Genomic DNA, 18,719 nt, shown 5'->3' on the forward strand with positions numbered 1-18,719 from the left:
GGATGCTGAGGGGGTGAATGGATGGCTGGCCCCTGGTATATGAATAAATGATGTTAAAAAAAAGGCAAAAACGGCTCGTTCTTAACTTGTGGAGCTGTTAAGAACACACCTCAGAGTGGACACGATACGCAAACAGCATCACACACAGAAGGACAAAGACAGAAGGATACATGACCCTCACGCAGGCATGTATCAGACAAGCACCAGCCACACAAACACAAATTAATTCACCTGAAACACTTGGAGCATCTTCATGTTTTGCATTCATGTACCTTAATGTAATCATAGTAACAATTGCTGGAAGACTCTAGCTGAAAGGCAGGGAAGGTGTAGTTAATGGTGTTCCCATTTGTGGCCTGGATGGTCCAGCTACACTGGGCATTAGGTGGATAGTCATTGGGAAAGTTGAGGGACTCAATCACTCCGCTGTACCGGCCCGAGATGAGCATCTGTTGGCATTCTGAGAACACAATGAAGCAAAAACATACAGTTTTGTCATCTTTTTCCCAATAAACCTCAATGATTTTATCTTCGGTCTCCAAATACACATTAATAAATTAATTTTAGAAAAGTATCTTAAATATAATCATGTAAAATTGACTGCATCCTGGTCTATTGTGACATCCGGTGGTAGGACATTTGCTCGCCCAACAAATGCCCACAGGTCATTGTTTTACCCAAAAAGATAAGATAAAACATACAAATTGTACAATATATAGGATGTCCTACAATCGTGACATCCACAACCTCCTGACCAGGATTGTTTTCCACGTAAGGATAACACTACTTTACTTGATGGTCTGTTTGTATTAACACAGTAAGAGAACTCTTCCAGGGCTATTTTTGCAAAGAAACTGAGACCCAAATGAAACAAACTGTAGAAGAAAAGCAAACCCTCTGGTTTGTTTAAACTATTGTATCATGAAATGTCATCGAACCCAGTGTGATTTGTCTTACTAGTGCTGTACGATGCCAGGAAGCCTCCGGCGTTGATGCTGCTGTCTGTGCGAAGTTTGATGAATAGCTGATTGCTGGAAGCATTGATGCTGCTGGGCAGCTGACTGCCACACAACTTTGCCAATTCTGGGGCACTGCTGCTGTTACCATCATGAACCTAACACACACACACACACACACACACACACACACACACACACACACACACACACACACACACACACACACACGTCAGGTGTTCCATTTCTATGATTCATATATCCTCAATTCATTTTTGAAATTGAACTGTTCTTGAATCCTGACTATTGAACCAGGTCACACATGGCACCCCTCAAATCGTGGAGGAAATAAAAACCCCTGTTTGGTCTGGATAGTGGGCAAATCATACATATGGAAAATAAACGTTAGTTGTGAACACTGCAGCATGTAAATGTATTCCCTGAGTACTCTGCTGTACGGATATAATCACCACAACATAGTTTAAAAACCAATAATGACCAAATCTTGTAACATGAAATTCATTTATTTCTGTTTGTTGTTGTTTATGCCCAAATGAATGCTCCTCCTGACCCATCGGCCGTGGATCCTTCTAGAGGACCAGAGACTGAAGCTGCCCGAAGGATACAGTTTTTCACGTCACATTTTCAACTCCGAAACACTAAAACCTACATTACCACTGTTATGAGCCCGAGTAAAAGCACATAGATTTGGGTACAACCTTCAGACTTGTGCACCTGTATGTGAGCAATACTTACAGCTAGATAATCATAATTGCAGTTTGAGCTTGACTCCAAAGAGAAGTCAGAGAATGTGAGTTGGAGTTGACTGCCTTGGCTGGTTCTGATGTTCCAGTAGCACTCAGCATTAGGGTGGTAGGTCAGAGGGTAGTTAGGAGAAGAAAATGCCCCAGATGTAGTGGTCATCAACCCTCCACAGCCTGAAAGACAAAGATGAAAAAAATATAGAGACACAAGGAAATTCTTTAAAAATGAGCAAAAAAAAATGAAATGTCTTATGTGATTATTTTGCTTTTTGTGTGTCTAAAAAAATGTCGTGATATTTGAGGATGTTTAAATTGAGTAGCGTCCTGTGATGGACTGGTGCTACCGCGACCTTGAACAGGAAGTGGGTCAGGAGACGATGAATAAATTAATTGTGTAGATTTTAAAATATTTTCTCAAATATTTCACACAGTAGCATAATTTGCATTTTGAACAATTGTTTGGGCCTCTGCCAACACATCAAACACCTACTGTATATATATAAGATAGATCATAGTGGGCGTGTATCTAACACTGGCTGAAACAAAGGAACTGTGTTTCAATCAATATATGGACAACGAAAAACACTATATAAATACAAAACAGTAGCTTTTTCCCCATAACTCTAGTGTTTTGGTTTCTCAGAGACCATTATTGATGACACTATTGTAAATGCAAATGTCACTGAACCATCACACTCTACTTTACCATATTTCTCTGCTTACAATAGTTCATTTGACTATCATCCCTCCAAATTAAACTACTCACCAGTTTGTGTTCCATCCCAGTGGGCCATGAATCCAGGTCGTGTGACTGAGCTGTCAGAGTGAAATCTCATCCACAGTCTGTTACTATGGGACACCAGTACTGGAGGTGTCTGACTGCCACAGTATCTTCCAATCAGTGGTGATGTTTCATAGCCTCCATCCCTGAATAAGCAAAGGTTCCAAACATTACTCCAGGGCACCACACCTCCACATCAATATGCTTGCACAGTAGGGATGTAACGATTCACTCAACTCCCGATACGATTCGATTCACGATACTGGGTTCACAATACGATTCTCTCACGATTTATTTTACAAAATGTGACTGTAGACAAATTTTTTAGAAAATACTGTATTATTTTCCTTTTATATTTCATTGTCAAAAGAATCCCTTGATAAACTATTCAAAACAATGCAATTTAACTAAAAATAAATCTTGAATTAAATAAACAAATGAAAATGAGGCCTATTAATTTAAATTCTGGTTCTATAATAAACAATGCAAAACTGCATAATAGTTCTTTTTCTTTTTAAAAGTGCAACTGAAAATGTATTTTGTGCCTAAACAATTGGACTTTAAAAAAAAAAAAAAACGTCATTACACTGATTTACGCCATATTTGTTTGGACCAGCAGAGGGCGCTGGTAACCCAGTGGTCGGTTGGCATGCAGAAATTCTTGCAGTGAAGAAGAGAAGCTATGCTAGCAGACAGAGCTAATAGAAAAACGTGACTTTTACAGATATTTAAGTAATATTACAGATATTCTTTCGGTGCTAAAGGGGCAATGAATCATTTATTAACATATTTAAGAGTAGAAGGCGGCCAGAAAGAAAGGATTAGCAGACTCCGCCCGCCGCCTACACTTGTGGATAGTTTAACCCTCTGCTGGTTAAAAAAAGTACTGCGATTCAATTTTCAGAAAATCGATATCAACCGTGATACCTATGAATCGATTTTTAACGTTTAATCGTTACATCCCTATTGCACAGTATAAAAAGTCATTAACCTGTTGGGAATGGACTATGCTGACCCGCACACTGTCATAGTATGAAATAAAATTAGCATCCAGAATATTATAAAGATCTTAGCAAAGGATTAACTGCAGATAAGGTAGGCAGGCAGGTAAGGTAAATAAATTAACCAGATTACATTTCAAAGATGACAAAAAAAGAACTAAAATCTGAAGTTACAGTTAATCGACCATTGGAATAATATAGCAAAAGCCTAACATGATGGAAACACTGCAAACATGACAAAAAAGAAAATACAGAAAAGCAATAATGTTTTCAACTTTTCAACCATAGATTTCTGGCACAAAACAGATAAAGTACACAGCCTAAATTCCCAAAAAAGATACACAAAGAATTCAAACAGACCTACAAAGTCTGAATTTACTACAGTAAGCTATGGAGCCAGGCACTAAGCAGTCAATAGTTTTGAAAACAAAACACAAAAGTCTACAGTACACTGACTAACTCAGGGGTTCTCAACTGGTCTCCTGGGACCTACATTTTGCCATTTTGTCATTAAATCGCAACCCACCTTTTTTTTTTTAATTCAACCAATCAAATTGAATTTTTTCAAAAATGAAAACACACATATATATACTTTTTTTTTTTAAACATAAATCTATATATTTTCCTGTGCAACATGCATTTCACAGCATGCCTGTCAAAAGAAAAGTTTCTTTCAAAATAAAAGGCAAGTTCAACATGAGAGACAGACATCAAGTTTTTATTGATTTTTGACCAGCCGTACACGGCCCGCCCAGTACAGGTCCGTGACCTACTTTTGGGTCCCGACCCACCAGTTGAGAATTGTTGCACTAACCCACTTGTTTCATATCGTTTTCTTATGACTACTGAATGACTGGGGATAATCAGAGCTACACATCACATTTTCATCACGCCACTACACATTCAATCTCTAATGAATCCATCATTCATATCATTTGTTTATCTTTTAACATCCTTTAAATTTCTGCCAATCAACAAATAGAAATAGAAAAAATAGATATGATCATTTCACTCACCCCTAGAAAATGTAAATGTAATTAGTATTGATAATGTAACTGAATTACAATCAAATCAATTCAGTGTATTACTATTTTTTTTCATACCTGATCTCCATGAAGTCAAAGCTGCAAGAAGGAGGCGAGCCCTCCAGCACAAAGCTACTGAAGTTCAGCATGATTTGCATGTTGACCTGCACTATGATTTTAAAAATGCAGTCTCTGCTGTTGGAGTAGTAGTCTGGGTAGTTTGGAGAAGTGAAGGATCCGGTAGCAGTAGTAAATATATCACTACAGTCTGATGATAAGGATGGTAAAAAAAGAGATTTTAAGACATCTAGAACTCAAAATATGATATTTAGTTTAGAAAAAAAAAAATTACTGTAGTTTTGGTTGCAGTTACAACACGTTTCGTAATGTCGGAAATAAAAAAAAATCATTTAAAAATATTTGCTGAATGTGAGCATGGTCTGAGTTAAATGTGTCTCCGTACCTGTCGATGCATTTAAGGCGATGTAACTTGCAGAGAATCCTTCTCTGGTTAAACTGGAGTCAGATACAAACAGCAGGGTCAGAAGGTTGTCGATGCTGGTGATGGATGGAGGCACTGATTGACCACAGTACCTGCAAAAAACAACACATTGGAAAAACACACCCATCACTAGGGCTGATTATATTCATTGGCATTAGCATTATCTAGCTTTAGCATTACCCTAGCAATAGCATTAACCTCCCATTAATATTAGCCTAGCATTAATATTGACTTAATATTAGCTTTAACATAGCATTATCATTAGCCTAACAATAGCATTAACCTATAAATAGCATTAGCATTAACCTAGCAATAGCATTAACCTAGCATTAACATTAACATTGCAATAGAATTAGCCTAGCATTAGCATTAGCCTAACATTAACATTGACATAGCAATAGCATTAGCCTAGCATTAGCATTAGCCTAGGATTAACAATAACCTAGCATTAGCCTAGCATTACCATTAACCTAGCATTAACATTAACTGCTCTATTTATATTCTAGTTTCCGATGTTGTCATTGCTTAAGATTTTCATTCACGTACCCCCATGACAATTTGCGTACCCCTGGGGGTACCCGTACCCCACTTCGGGAACCTAGGTTATAGAGTAACTAAAACCCCAAAACGACCTTTTTTCTGTGGAAAACTAATGTATTTGGGTATCAAGTAGTGTTGTTGATTGAAGAATTCAATTTGGCAAATTTTGTTGACTGCCCTCCATTGATAGAAACTTCTTACGTCAGTGTTGGCCTTGCCCCTCCTACAAAAACTAGCACCTGTGGACTCTGCAATCTGTGGCGAGTAGGTTGGATTGAGATAATTGTGAACAGAGAGGTATAGTGAGTTGGTAGTTAGCATTATGAGGTGTATTTTGTTCCTCTTTATTACACTTATTAAAGGTTTATACTCTTTCTGAATAAAGAATTGACTCTAGCCAAAAATGCATATGAGTGACATTAGATGTATGAACAGAGGTCCTGATTTAAGTATAATACCATGTTTTCCATAAGAATTTGAGACTGTTTATGATAATGTGGGAACAACATCATTTTCTAGACTCTATCTTTATGCAGTAAATTTTAAGGCTATGGATATGTGAAGTGACACTAACATGATGTGTCGCTCTCCTAGGTGAAGAGGATGTTATTCTGCAGTTCCGTGTGTGCAATAAGACATACTAATTCCATAGAACAGGATACCAGATGTATGACACAATTACGTTAGTATACATTATCTGCCGGAGCTATATAGATTTGTATTCCGGTCCAAGTTCCAATTTGATTGACAGACTGTTTCCTCTGTATATTGTCCAGAGTAAATTGATTCCCTATAGGGTAATGAGCTATTTTTGTAGTTATGCCTTTGGAGGATATATACGGTTTGCTTTCCCTGACCAGACAGAGTTTGCTATTATTTACAAATCAATGTCCCGAAGACTTCTTTCACATCACCTTTTTGTCATCATCATCCACACCCCAAGATGCAACAATAACAAAGATTGTTCTTTGGAAATTTTCAGGTATGGACTGGAGATAACCACAGCCTTTTTTATTAGGGAGGTTAAGCCCAAAAAATAGGCGTTTGACTTCAACTCATGACGCAAAGGTCCCCTTTGGTATGGATGTACCTTAGGGTCATACAAGTAAATGTATCATAAGACACAAAGTGAGATCACAGTTTGTATCGGAAATGGGCACCCTTTTTCAAAAATGGTCGCCAATTTGCCGGAAATACTCTAAAGCCCGTATATTTGCTTCTGTTATAGTTATAATGATACATTTGGTGTCAAAACGTATTTATATTTTGGGTTCAAGGAATCCAATAACATAGGTTTCAAGTTAAGAAAAAAAAATCCCCCTTACTATGACAAAGTAAGGGTAAATATATGCACATTTCACATAAAAGTTGTGTCATCAGAGATGCCTCAGAAGTTCAGTTGTTCTTACTTCACACACTTTACTCAGCATTTTCTTTCAGTGGCTGTTATTATTGAATATTGTTTTATATAAATTATTTTCTTATACTAGAATGGTTAACTGGAGCATTTTTTTTCCATCTTTGCTGTGTATTATGTGTAAAGCTTACACCAGCCTGTGAGTCGTACTATTTACAGGTGCAGAAACAGTCACAGCAAATATTTCCAGATTTGATAAATTACATTGCGTCCACTGCTATAATCTATTTGCATTTCCCCATCCCATTATTTGGCTTCCCTTATGTGATCAGCCTACATTACATATTCATCAGAGGGAAACGTGTCATTCTAGTGCCACTGTCATTCTAGTGCCTACCATCCCTCACTCAGTGCCATTGACGAGATTATTCGTCATTTCAAATCCGAACGCTCAGTGACATTGTCAACTTTTTCAAGGAAGTTGCTGGGATACACTGTGACGGAGTTCTACTGTGAATATAAGGCTTCACTGTTGATGTAGGGACCACCTGGTGCCCTAAAGGTGGAAGCAATGCACCTTTGAATGATAGATTAGCCACTGATGCTACCATTAGCTAAGGAGGGAGAAGCAAGGACAAGGGAGATTATGGCGCTATGAAGTGATATTGGGAAGTATCCAGCAGCTCACATACTAACACAGAACATGTGTGGACCTGAGTGGATTATTGATAATGTTTAAACCATCAACTAACCGGGCCAAACGGGTCATCTCTGCTTGTCAGAGAAAGAGGAAGTTACGTCTGTGTGATTGACGGGGGGAACAAATACAAAATAAGCGGTGTCAATTGACCGGCAATCTATCCGTACGCAGTGCCCCTTGTTGGCCAGTTAAGGTCATGTGATAGATGCACCACGTGACTTAAAGTTCCGTCAGTTTTATTTTAGCTCATATGTATTTTTAGCTACCCAGTTAACCCTTTTATTTTAGCCCCAACCCCAACCCTATCCCGGACCCTAACCCGAACTATAACCCTGACCCTAACACTAACACTAACCCAGGAAATACCCTAAAATATTTATTTTTTTCGTATATGTATTTGTAAAGGTGGAATTTGCCATGTTAAATATGTTAAAATATATATAACAAATGTGGGATTCAAACCCATGGCAGCAGAAGGAGGTATCCTAGAGTCAGGCCACTCAGCCATTCTGACACAGGACTAACACAGGCACATTACGCTTAAGTAGAAAAAGTCCGGCAACGTGATCTTTCGTACGGATAGACTTCTGGTATATACTGTAGATACGTATTACATACTAGGAGTAAGTTAAACATTCCACTGTGAGCCAGACAGCAAAATAATAATATTTTGCCATCAAAAGCCTTGTCTCAGTGTTTTTTTTTTGTTTTTTTTTTTTTTTTACAATATAGTAGTAAAGCGATATATCCTGGTGCTACAACTAAACTATGTATTACCTTTTCATTGAAAGGTGCCTCACTTTACCTATTTTGAGCCCACGTTTACATGTAAACAGGCAAAAACAAAAGTTGATCAGTTCACACTAAGATGTTGTGCATGCATGTGATTTTAGTATACATACCGGCCAATCTTGCTCCCAGTCTGCACAGTACCATTGTCGTAGACTTCGACGTAATCATAGTTGCAGTTGAAGTGGTACTCCAGGTTAAAGGAGTCAAAGGTCAGTCTGATCAGATTCCCCGGTGCCACACTGATAAACCATGTACAGTTGACTCCATGAGGGTAGTTGTTTGGGTGACCAGGGCTGGTGATAGTGCCTGTAGGGCTGGTGAGGGTTTCACCACACCCTGCCACATGGTAAAAAAAACAAAACAAAACAATAAAATACATTTTACAGATATTTTAGAGTTTGGCGCTCGATGCTTTGAAGAGAATGAGCAAACCAACACCCTGACTGGATGTGTTCACATTAATCTGACACTGCTAAATCTGAGCTGCAGAAAGAGAAGAATGTAATGGTGACATAGTTGATAATGATAAATTTGAAAGCTTGTGCGTTCAAACCACGTTTGGGTCCTTTTTTATGTTCGATTTTTATCTCTTTCATCTTTGTGGTTGTTTTTGTTAAGTTTTAATTGTTTTGGCAGAGGTTTTCTTGTCTCTGGATTTAGGAATCCTTTTGTTTCAACAGTTGTCTTGTCAGTATGTCTTTGCTGAGAGAGTAAGTATGAGACATGGCTGCACACCTGAGCCACGGCAAGTCAGAAACCCAGCACTGACATTCCATCATGGTTCTGCTGTCAAGAGACGGCATAACCTAGTGAACTCCAACAGGTAAAGAACGCACCACAGAGCTGCGCTCACTCTTCCTAAATTCCAATGTGAAATAGTGCGCGTAAATAAAAGACGGTTACTGCACACATGCCTGACAAACGAGTGCAGCATATTACAGTGTCTAGTTCTTCTTGTGCGTTGTCAATCTATCCATTTTCTGACCTGCTTGTTCCCGTTTTCATGGTCACAGAACCTTGTGCGTTGTGAGATAGGTAAATATGCTGGTTTTGAGGAATACTGCTGGGTCCCTTATCAACTCTAATCTCAGGCACGTTTTTCTTACTGAATCATGGCCCTGAATAATGAGGGAGTTTGATTCACATAATGAAGTGGGTGCAATTCGGACCACAAAAGAACCCCACCTGTATCCACAGTGGCCATTCGGTGCACCATACAGACTCAGCTGCTAAAAAATAGGGGCCTATGTCTCTCATACTTATTATTTATTATAAATATACAGTAGAATGTTTTTATTGGGTCTGCTGTGCTGAGATAACAACAGTAATTATCAGAAGAAGAAAAAAAAATAAAAACCCAGCGAAGCAATTCTCAACGACTCAGAGAAAAAGGTGTAGTATCAAAAAATCCTACTGTTCTCACCTTCTAATGCAGAACCATAATCTGCTTCAAAGCCATGGTTGGTGACGGACGAGTCAGTCCTGAATTTGATATACAAGGATCTTTGAGTAGACTGGAGTCTGGGGGGAATGTCAGTGCCACAAAATGTTCCCAGCAGAGGGGAACTAGCCGTAGAGCCATCCCTCACCTAGACGGAAGAAGCAATGATTTAATCTGTCGACTAATAATGTATAACATGATACAAACATATGTTCAGCTTTGAGTTAGTCTTGAATCTGTTTATATATTGGGGGTGACCAGGGAAATCTTGGCAAATCAGTAGCAATGCGTGTGATGAAAATGTATCCTTATCAAATTATTTCACAGTGTATTTGAAAATCTTGAACATCCAGCCCACTCAATACATTATTTTTGCTGTGACTCTTTGTCACACATCACAAACCTGTTCAGCTAAATATAAGACATCTTCTATTTCAGATCTGTTCTATGTTGCTGTTTTTGCTCTGAAACACCTCTGCTCTGCCTATGTTAAGACCAATGCAGTAGTAGAATTATTCACAACCAGGTGTTGATAAGTGTCTGAACCTTTTCACAAATGCAATTGAATAAAGGAAAGACACTTTAATCCAAAGCGATTTACAACACAAGCAGTTAGGGTTAAGGGAGTTGCTCAACATCCCACAGTGATGGCCGTGTTGGATTCGACCCCCTGATTCCAAGCCTGATTCCTTAACCGTTACACCACGTTTTTAATTGTCACCACAGTTGTACAGTTTGTAGCTTCTCTAAAGAGAACAGGATCCACAATAAGATCCGGTGGAAGATTGGGAACATCCAGGTGTTCTGTCTCACCTTTTTTCCCATCTTCAAGTGCTACGTTCTACAGCATAATCAGACTTGTGCGTTGACCTGGATAACCATGGTCTTACAGCCTGCAGAAGTTTGGGGTTGGGTTGCACTGTTTTCTTTGAGAGTGTTGGAGTGTAGCACTGATTGACTATAAACAGTCTTTTCTTCTCAATTTCTAATGGGGGCTGTATGTCTTGGTGTCCAGATTCTGGTATTCATCACTCAGGATCAGCATTACCCTAGCTGGAAATTCATTCTTTTTAGGGCCAGAGTACAGTATCTCTTAGGGGCTTAATGAAGTGCATATTTTAGTAGGTACACTTAATCAAACGTTAGGTTAAATATTTGCAATAAGGTATGAGGAAGAAACCAACTAGAAGTCATACATACATGTACATAGCTAAACTAAACAGGTTACTTGTATTTAGTACAGTCTTTGTCATCTCAGTGAAAAAGGGTTTACTGGTTCATTAATACTAACTTTTCACTTGTTTTGTTGCAAACATGTTTATGGAATTGTATTCTCAAATAACAATGGCAGTGGCTACCCATACGGTTGCCGTATCAATATACCGACATTCTATCCGTATTTGACCATTGGACAGTTTAGGTCACGTGACTTAGATTAAACCTAACCCTAACCCTAAGGCGCTACGTGCGCGTACTTTGGTAAACGTACCAATAGCACCGGGGGTTGTCCGTACGGCAACCATACAAATAAACACTTTGAACAACATTATAGTTTAAATCAGCATTCACAGTATTTTACTATTGATCTGTTTCCAGTTCCACTATAAAATGTTTGGTCTGTTTTGTAGAGTGCTGAGGTCGAACTGTGACTCTAATATTACTTAGAAACATCACAAAAGCTGTTGATGAAAAATGGTGACAAAAAGTGAGCAACACTCATCCATTTTCTCTGACATTCTATGAACAAAATATTAGCAATCTCCAGAGCAATACGATTAGCAATTTCTCGTAAAATTTAGTAATATCACAGAATATATTCTTAGACAATTGGGAATAAGAATGATCATCACTAAATCAGTTCAGCTTCATTGTATCCATAAAATAATTATATTTCATGTGTTAGTATAGCATTTGTAAGGGAAATACGATTGTATTATTTAGGTTGTAATACAGATGGCCACTGTCAGGGGTTGACATGTCCAGATTTAGTTGTGTTTTGATTCTGATTTTCAACGCACACATGAATTGATTAATACTTTCATTAAATATCTTACCTCAACAAAGTCATATCGGCAAGATCCTCCCTCAACATCGAAAGAGCGAAAGCTTAACGTGACCACGTAGCCCTCTGGTTGGGTTATCAACCATTCACAGACCTTGTTGTGAGGATAGGCATTGGGGTGGTAAGGAGAGCGCAGTTGCCCTGTTCCAGATAACATTCCTCCACAGGCTGTAAAAAAAAAAGGGAAGATAAGGGGTAGTTGTTAGATGAGCAAATGCAAAAACGATGCTCTACTGATCTTTCCATGCTTTATAGAAGAAAAAAAAACCATAACATGTTTTCCTTTTCCTTTCCTGAATGACTGAATGTAAATACATTTATTAAAATATATTGACAACAGAGTTAGATTAGAAAAAAAGGTCCATATTTTCTTTTTAAAGGGGGTCTAAAGTGTGGCTTGTGGGGTACTAGTAATCAGTTCAACTCCTGCTGGTAGCCCCTTAACTTGTCTGTCTTTGCTAGCCCTGTGATAAGCCTAATTGGGAATGGGATGGGGCATTTTCTCAGTCATGTTGAGGTACCAGGGACCATTGTGTGTGTTTGTCTACCTCTGTGTGACACTCCTCTACATACTGGTGGAATGCACCAACATAGGAAGGGTACAGGTGCGTACAATCTGCCGTGTACCCTCATTTTATACAAAATGAATTATTGGATAAGCCACCAGCAGACCCCACCACCCTGAGTAGAGTTTAAGCACTTCAATCAGCTGTATCCATAATGCCTTATATAAACTTAGTCTGATTTAGAAAAAATGATGAAAACCATATAAAACAACTCGTTTTATACTTTATGATACTTCCACATGTGAACTCTTACCTACAGTGTAGATAGCTCTAAAACCAGCTCGACTGACTGAGCTGTCAGACCTAAATCTTATCCATAGAGAGTTGGCAGATGAAATTATCGGAGCTGGTAAGAGGCTTCCACAGTACCTCCCTATCAGTGGATCAGTCTCCAAACTCCCATCCCGAACCTTAAATGAAAGCAAATAATTAGACAAAGAAGCTATTTATTTCTAGACTATGACTTTAGCTATCGCTTGATTAAATGTTATTGTAAAGACAATCTAATATTACACAGTTAAATAATTAATAAAGGTGGATGGATGGATGTGTTCATAAATTCAAATGATATTCCCAATGTCGAGAATTGTAATTGTGCGTGACCTCTTTACAGTACTTGGTTGGATGTGCTGACTGTTGGTCTTAGTTTGAGTGCTGTTCAGAAATGCACAGGTTGTTTGTTTTATTGATATTAAAAATCACCTCTTCATTATCATGAGGTATGAAAAAGTAATGATTTAAACAAATGTCAACGATTGAGTCAAATCCTATTATCTGGCAATGTGATGCAGTAAATGCTTTGAAACACATGATTTGGTCAATTTGTAAATTAAGTTTCTTAATATTCATGAAAACAAACTCAGAATCAGGTGTAGACAGAGGAGAATTGAATGCTAAAGTGTTTATTAAATTGCAAAGATCTTTGAATTCTCAGGCTGGAGATTAGAGACAAAGTGAGTATTATTAGTGGCAGATGGGGGCAAACAGGGACGTTTGTCATTGATAAAGAGCTCCTACCTCCACATAGTCAAAAGTGCAGCTGCTGTGACTCTCCAGATTCATGTGGGTGAAGTTAAGGCCCACCATCTCACCCACAGGCAATCTGATTAGGTAGATGCACTGGCGGTTATGGTTGTAGTTGTTGGGCCAGTTCGGGGAAATTATAATCCCTTCAGTGTCAGTAAATGTACCACCGCAGCCTGGGTCACCTAGGAAAAATATTTAGAAAAGTTTACTTGTTTTTACTGTCTGTCATTATAGCGGGTGGAAAACCTCAGACTATCAAACACTTTTGCAATCATGCTTCCTACTGAGCAAACTACCACGGGCCTCATGCACAATGTTAAAAATGGCTTATAAAGATTCAGATGGATGATTTTGTGCATAAGACTGGATCAACGCACCTACTGTATCCTTTGAACATCCAATTCATTGTGTGAGCGCACATGCCCCTCCCTGTCCACCCCTCCATTTAAATATGCAAATCATATTAAAATGAGAGCGGAACAGGGATTACCCCCCCCAGCATGGTCAGAAAAGTCTGCAGCGCTTTTCACCAATAACACAGGAAAGGATCATTTACTAGTAAATATATTTGAATTCATATAGACAGAGAGTTTGCTTACTGTATTTGTGTTTGGCTTAGTATAGGAAGATAATAATAATAATAATAATAATAATAATAATAATAATAATAATAATAATAATAATAATAATAATAATAGCAAAACATGTTCCTGAGTAACATTCTTGGGCAGGGACAGAGCATAGCAATATAAAACTTCTCTTTGGGAGTGAATAAGAGACATTCTGAAGACGTTCATCTATGTAGGCCTAATATTTGTCTCACTGTCCTCCATCTGAACATAAAATAGGCTGAAGGGAATATGTAACAGGTCAATGTGACTCATCGTATAGCGCTTTGGAACTAAAGCTCTCTATAAGTGAAGACCGCTTACCAATAACGCCACTTTTCACGGATTTCAATGACATTTACAAGTGCAAGGAAAACCCTATGTCCCATGATGCACACACAGCCGAAAAAAAATGACATCATGGCCCAGTCCGCTTTCTTGTAAATAAACCACATCAGGCCGCCTTCATTCACAGCCTTATATGCGATGGGTCTTGATAGGCCCGGTGGGTGTGTCAGGACTTGGAATTCGATAATATGCCTGAGAGAAACGCACGTAACTCAATGCACGTAAAAAAAAAAAAAAAAACGCTGAGATGCAAATGAGAAAATATAGCCCAATATAAATTCTAATGTATCATCCAGGCTCAACTTGAACCGTCAGCTTAACAATTTCAATCTTGGTGGGACCTCCAGATTGTTACACCACCCAGGTCAAAAACAACTTGGTGTAAAAAAAAAAGCAGTATAGTATGATCAGATATGCATTTCTATACAGGACCCTCTTACTGTTCAAATAAACCTTTTCCAAAGTACACATTTAATATGTTCATCATTTTCTTACTTGGTGATGTTGTGTATGTAATGTGAAATCCTCGGTCAGAGACACTGAAGTCAGAATGGAAGTGAATCCACGCAGCTGGACCTGTGGTCTGTAAAGGTGGTGGTGATGCTGTACTGCAGAATTTCCCTAGAACTGTGTCTTCAGGCAGAAGACCGTCCCTGATCTACAAAACAACACAAGACGACCACAGTGAGAGGCGGAGCTTACAGTAGGCCTGTTGTAGACCAGGGGTATCAAACTCCTTTTCATTCAGGGAGCAAATAGGGAACAGTTTGATTTCAAATGGGACATAGACTTTGAGCGGGGGGAAAGTACTTCCAACAGTACTGTGCCATAGTTTGCACTTCCACATATAAGAGATCTGGACGTACAGTATGTAAAGCAGGGGTTTTCAAAGTGTGGGGCGCGCCCAAATTGCAACATGCTAGAAGAACTAAACCAGAGAGAATTGTAGTAAAAATTAGGACAAGAAAGGGGGAAAGTGTCTGTGACAGCCTCCAACCAGGTATTTATGAGGCTTTCTGCCTCTTTCACCTCAGCTGAGTAACTTGGTTAAATGGTGACGTTGTAACTGATGCTTTCTCAAGCGTCTTACCACAGGTGTAAGTAATGTAATCATTATGGTGTGTCTGTCAACCTCTCTGTCTCTGTGTCTCCCTGTGTGTCTCCCTGTTTGTCAGTTCAGCGTTGTCATTGTCTTGTGGACCCACAGTCCGCTGTTTAAAGATACGTGTGTTTCTATTGTCTTTGCTTTGACTCAATATGTGTTTTGGCCGAGACTTTGTCTGTTACCTGAAGCGGACATTTACAGGTTAACCCCAGAAATGTTTCAAATGTAAAATCTTGTGATTGTTCTAGGCCCCTTGATATTAAAATGGGTGTTTTAAAATGTGCAACTTGCTCAACAAAAAAAAGGTTCTGTGCTGTTTGAGTGCAAAAACGCGATTACTTGCATCATTTATTGTGTGTTATTTTCTGTAATTAATTAATAGCAATTCACCCGATAAAGTCCCAGCACTAATTTTGCTAAATCTATTCGAGTGTAACAAAATTGTCAAATTGCTTAAAAATAATAAAATGACACTGATTTTCACTTGACTAAATAGTAACTAAAACAAAAGAAAACTGAAAGACTAAAATGGGACGAACTAAATCTCAGTCTACAATGAATTATTTTGTGATTTACACAGGGATTATTATTTTCTCACTCATTTTTATTTCCTCCTACGGGCCCAATTGAATGCCCTAAACTAGGGTCAGATTTGCCCCCGAGGCCTTGAGTTTGACACATGACTTGTAGATGCAGTCAAACACCTCTCTGTTTGTAAGATAAAGCATCAGTAACTTAGTTGTTAGTAAAGACAAACACTGTAGGGACTGTGCCTTACTTACAACCTCCCCAAACAGGAGCCTCTGAAACAGCCTCTTGTGTTTTTCTTAGTTGATACAAGCTATTGCTCGACAGTTCAATCCTGTCGCTAATAAAACAATTATGAATGATCAGTGTGGTAGTTAACATTGACATTAGATTTTCCAAGGGGATAACTACAAAAAATAAATAATAAAATTAAACCTCACACTAGACATTTGTTTTATTCTGTATTCAATGAATATTCAATGTCTTATGCACCTCAAGGAAGTCATAGTTGCAATTGGGGTGATTTTCCAGACTCAGGGTTCCAAATGCAAAGGTGATCAGCAGGCCTGGGTTTACTGTCACTGTCCAGTAACAGTCCCGACTCGGTGGGTAGTTTCCAGGGTAACCAGGTGAGTTAATGTTCCCATAGGGTGCAGTTAATTCACCTCCACAAACTGAGACCAGAAACACATTATATAGAAAAATGATTAGATTGTTCAAAGGTTGTCCTTCAACAACCTAATTCAAATGCTGTATTTAAACTATAACCAACATATATTGACCACGATGTATTCTAAAAGCCATAGCTTTCAAGGTCTTTATATTGGCAGTTATCTGGATAATAATAGTAATAATATTGGCTTGTATATATATATATATATATTTTTTTTTTAATTTAATTATTTATTTATTTTTACATGAGCCTCAAAACGTAATACAGAAACCATTATTGATTCACAACAGTGATCCTGATCATGCTACCGTGATCATTCACACTTTAAAGGCTTGTAAATAATGTATAGCAGGTGGCTGTGCTATACGCTCATAACAGAAAGTGAAACAAACGTATTACTAGAGCATGTAATGTGCAAAGAGCTCAGCAGAGGGATTTAAACAATTTTTCAAATTGATCAATAATCAGTATATTGATCCAGATCATCCCCAAGGTCTAATCACTTGTTCCTTGTCCCATTTCAAAGGTTTTCTGAAAAATTATCAATTTATTTAAATTATTCGTTTTTGAGTTAGACTTTCCAGGGACAAATAAATCAATAAAATAATTTCTATATTCGCATGGCTCATCCCCATTATTTAGATATTTTAAAAGAAAAATTTAAATAATTCTTTAAGCATTACCTCCTTGGTGGAGATAAAACTGTAAATGAAATCATAAAATAGTTTAATGTCCTTTGCTAAAATAAAATCTATGTATAAAACACACAAACAAAACATAACACACACACACCTGGGGCCTGGGACTGCCACGCTACTGTGAAACCACCAGCACTAACAGAGTGGTCCGACCGAAACCAGAAATACAGTGAATTATGGGAGCTGTAAATCTCTTGCGGATTGTTTTGGCCACAGTATTTTCCAATCACATAGGCAGATGCACTGTCGCCATCATGGATCTGGAGGAAGTCATAGTTGCAGTTGGTGCTGCTCTCCAAATCAAAGAAAGGAAAGGTAATACGCAGAATCTGCAGAGGAGCACATATCAAACAGGAACAATCAGTGATGAATAGGATCAGGTGTACATTTATCTTACTTTAGTAGCATTGAGTAGAAAAAATGCAGCTATATTCTGAAAATGAAAAAGCATTTCTGTTAATCCCTTTTAAATCTAATTATGGTACAGATATGCTTCCATAAACAGCTATCAAATAAATAATATAACTGTAAGAAACACAATTATGTGACCATCCACAAAGGTAAAATATCCAGCCCATCATCATCCAGACACTGCCTTAGTAAAAGTAGAAATATTACCTATTAGATAGAAGCCACATATGTCAATGTTAATAGTATCTCCTCCGTACATAAGAAAGGTAATCATGGAGTGCCACAAGGCTTAGTTCAAGGAACTATACTTTTTACATTAGTATATCTGTTGTTATTTACAGTATATTCTATCTGCCATTATTATATCCCCCATCTGTAGCAGACATGCTCTGATGGTGCTACGAGACTCTCCATTTGCACTCCACCTTCAGACAACTTTATCTTCACCTTTGTAATTCTTTGCTCCATGGCATTGAGCAGTGACTACTGTAAATAACTAGCTTTTTTATTCATTAACGATGCCATGTGCCATACTGTGATCATTATACAGTATATAAAATATTTTATACTTACAGACCAATTTAGATTATATAGGGCTTCAAACAAATAGAAACTGCTCTCCTGAAATGTGGTTATATCTGGATCTTTCCTGGCTGTACTGGTGCAGGTTTTGATTGCTGGGGAGCTTTTTTCTATGCATTGAGCAGTTCTGGATCTCTAGGTTTTTAGATGTAAATGTTGATGCTTTAACATGGTTCTCTCTCCATCTTTAGGTATCATGGCATTAGAGCTGATCTCTGGTTTACGGTTTGACCTCTTGCATGCTCATGTGGGA

The 18,719-nt window shown here is 38.1% G+C and overlaps 1 protein-coding gene across 1 annotated transcript in view; it reads right to left on the reverse strand.

The window, feature by feature from the left end:
* Positions 1 to 18,719, reverse strand: part of cubn (cubilin (intrinsic factor-cobalamin receptor)) — a 78,886-nt gene that overhangs the window by 44,996 nt on the left and 15,171 nt on the right. Inside the window, exons 14-27 of the mRNA XM_028434413.1 lie at positions 17,568 to 17,802; positions 16,595 to 16,776; positions 14,965 to 15,127; positions 13,505 to 13,695; positions 12,741 to 12,897; positions 11,914 to 12,089; positions 9,842 to 10,007; positions 8,529 to 8,754; positions 4,991 to 5,121; positions 4,606 to 4,795; positions 2,487 to 2,647; positions 1,713 to 1,894; positions 958 to 1,114; positions 273 to 460 (exon numbers count right to left, since the gene is read on the reverse strand). Coding sequence (XP_028290214.1) covers positions 273 to 460; positions 958 to 1,114; positions 1,713 to 1,894; positions 2,487 to 2,647; positions 4,606 to 4,795; positions 4,991 to 5,121; positions 8,529 to 8,754; positions 9,842 to 10,007; positions 11,914 to 12,089; positions 12,741 to 12,897; positions 13,505 to 13,695; positions 14,965 to 15,127; positions 16,595 to 16,776; positions 17,568 to 17,802 — 2,505 coding nt within the window. The remainder of the gene's footprint in view (positions 1 to 272; positions 461 to 957; positions 1,115 to 1,712; positions 1,895 to 2,486; positions 2,648 to 4,605; positions 4,796 to 4,990; positions 5,122 to 8,528; positions 8,755 to 9,841; positions 10,008 to 11,913; positions 12,090 to 12,740; positions 12,898 to 13,504; positions 13,696 to 14,964; positions 15,128 to 16,594; positions 16,777 to 17,567; positions 17,803 to 18,719) is intronic.

The sequence above is a fragment of the Gouania willdenowi genome, chromosome 20 (assembly GCF_900634775.1).
Source record: "Gouania willdenowi chromosome 20, fGouWil2.1, whole genome shotgun sequence".
NCBI classification, from domain to species: Eukaryota; Metazoa; Chordata; class Actinopteri; order Blenniiformes; family Gobiesocidae; genus Gouania; species Gouania willdenowi.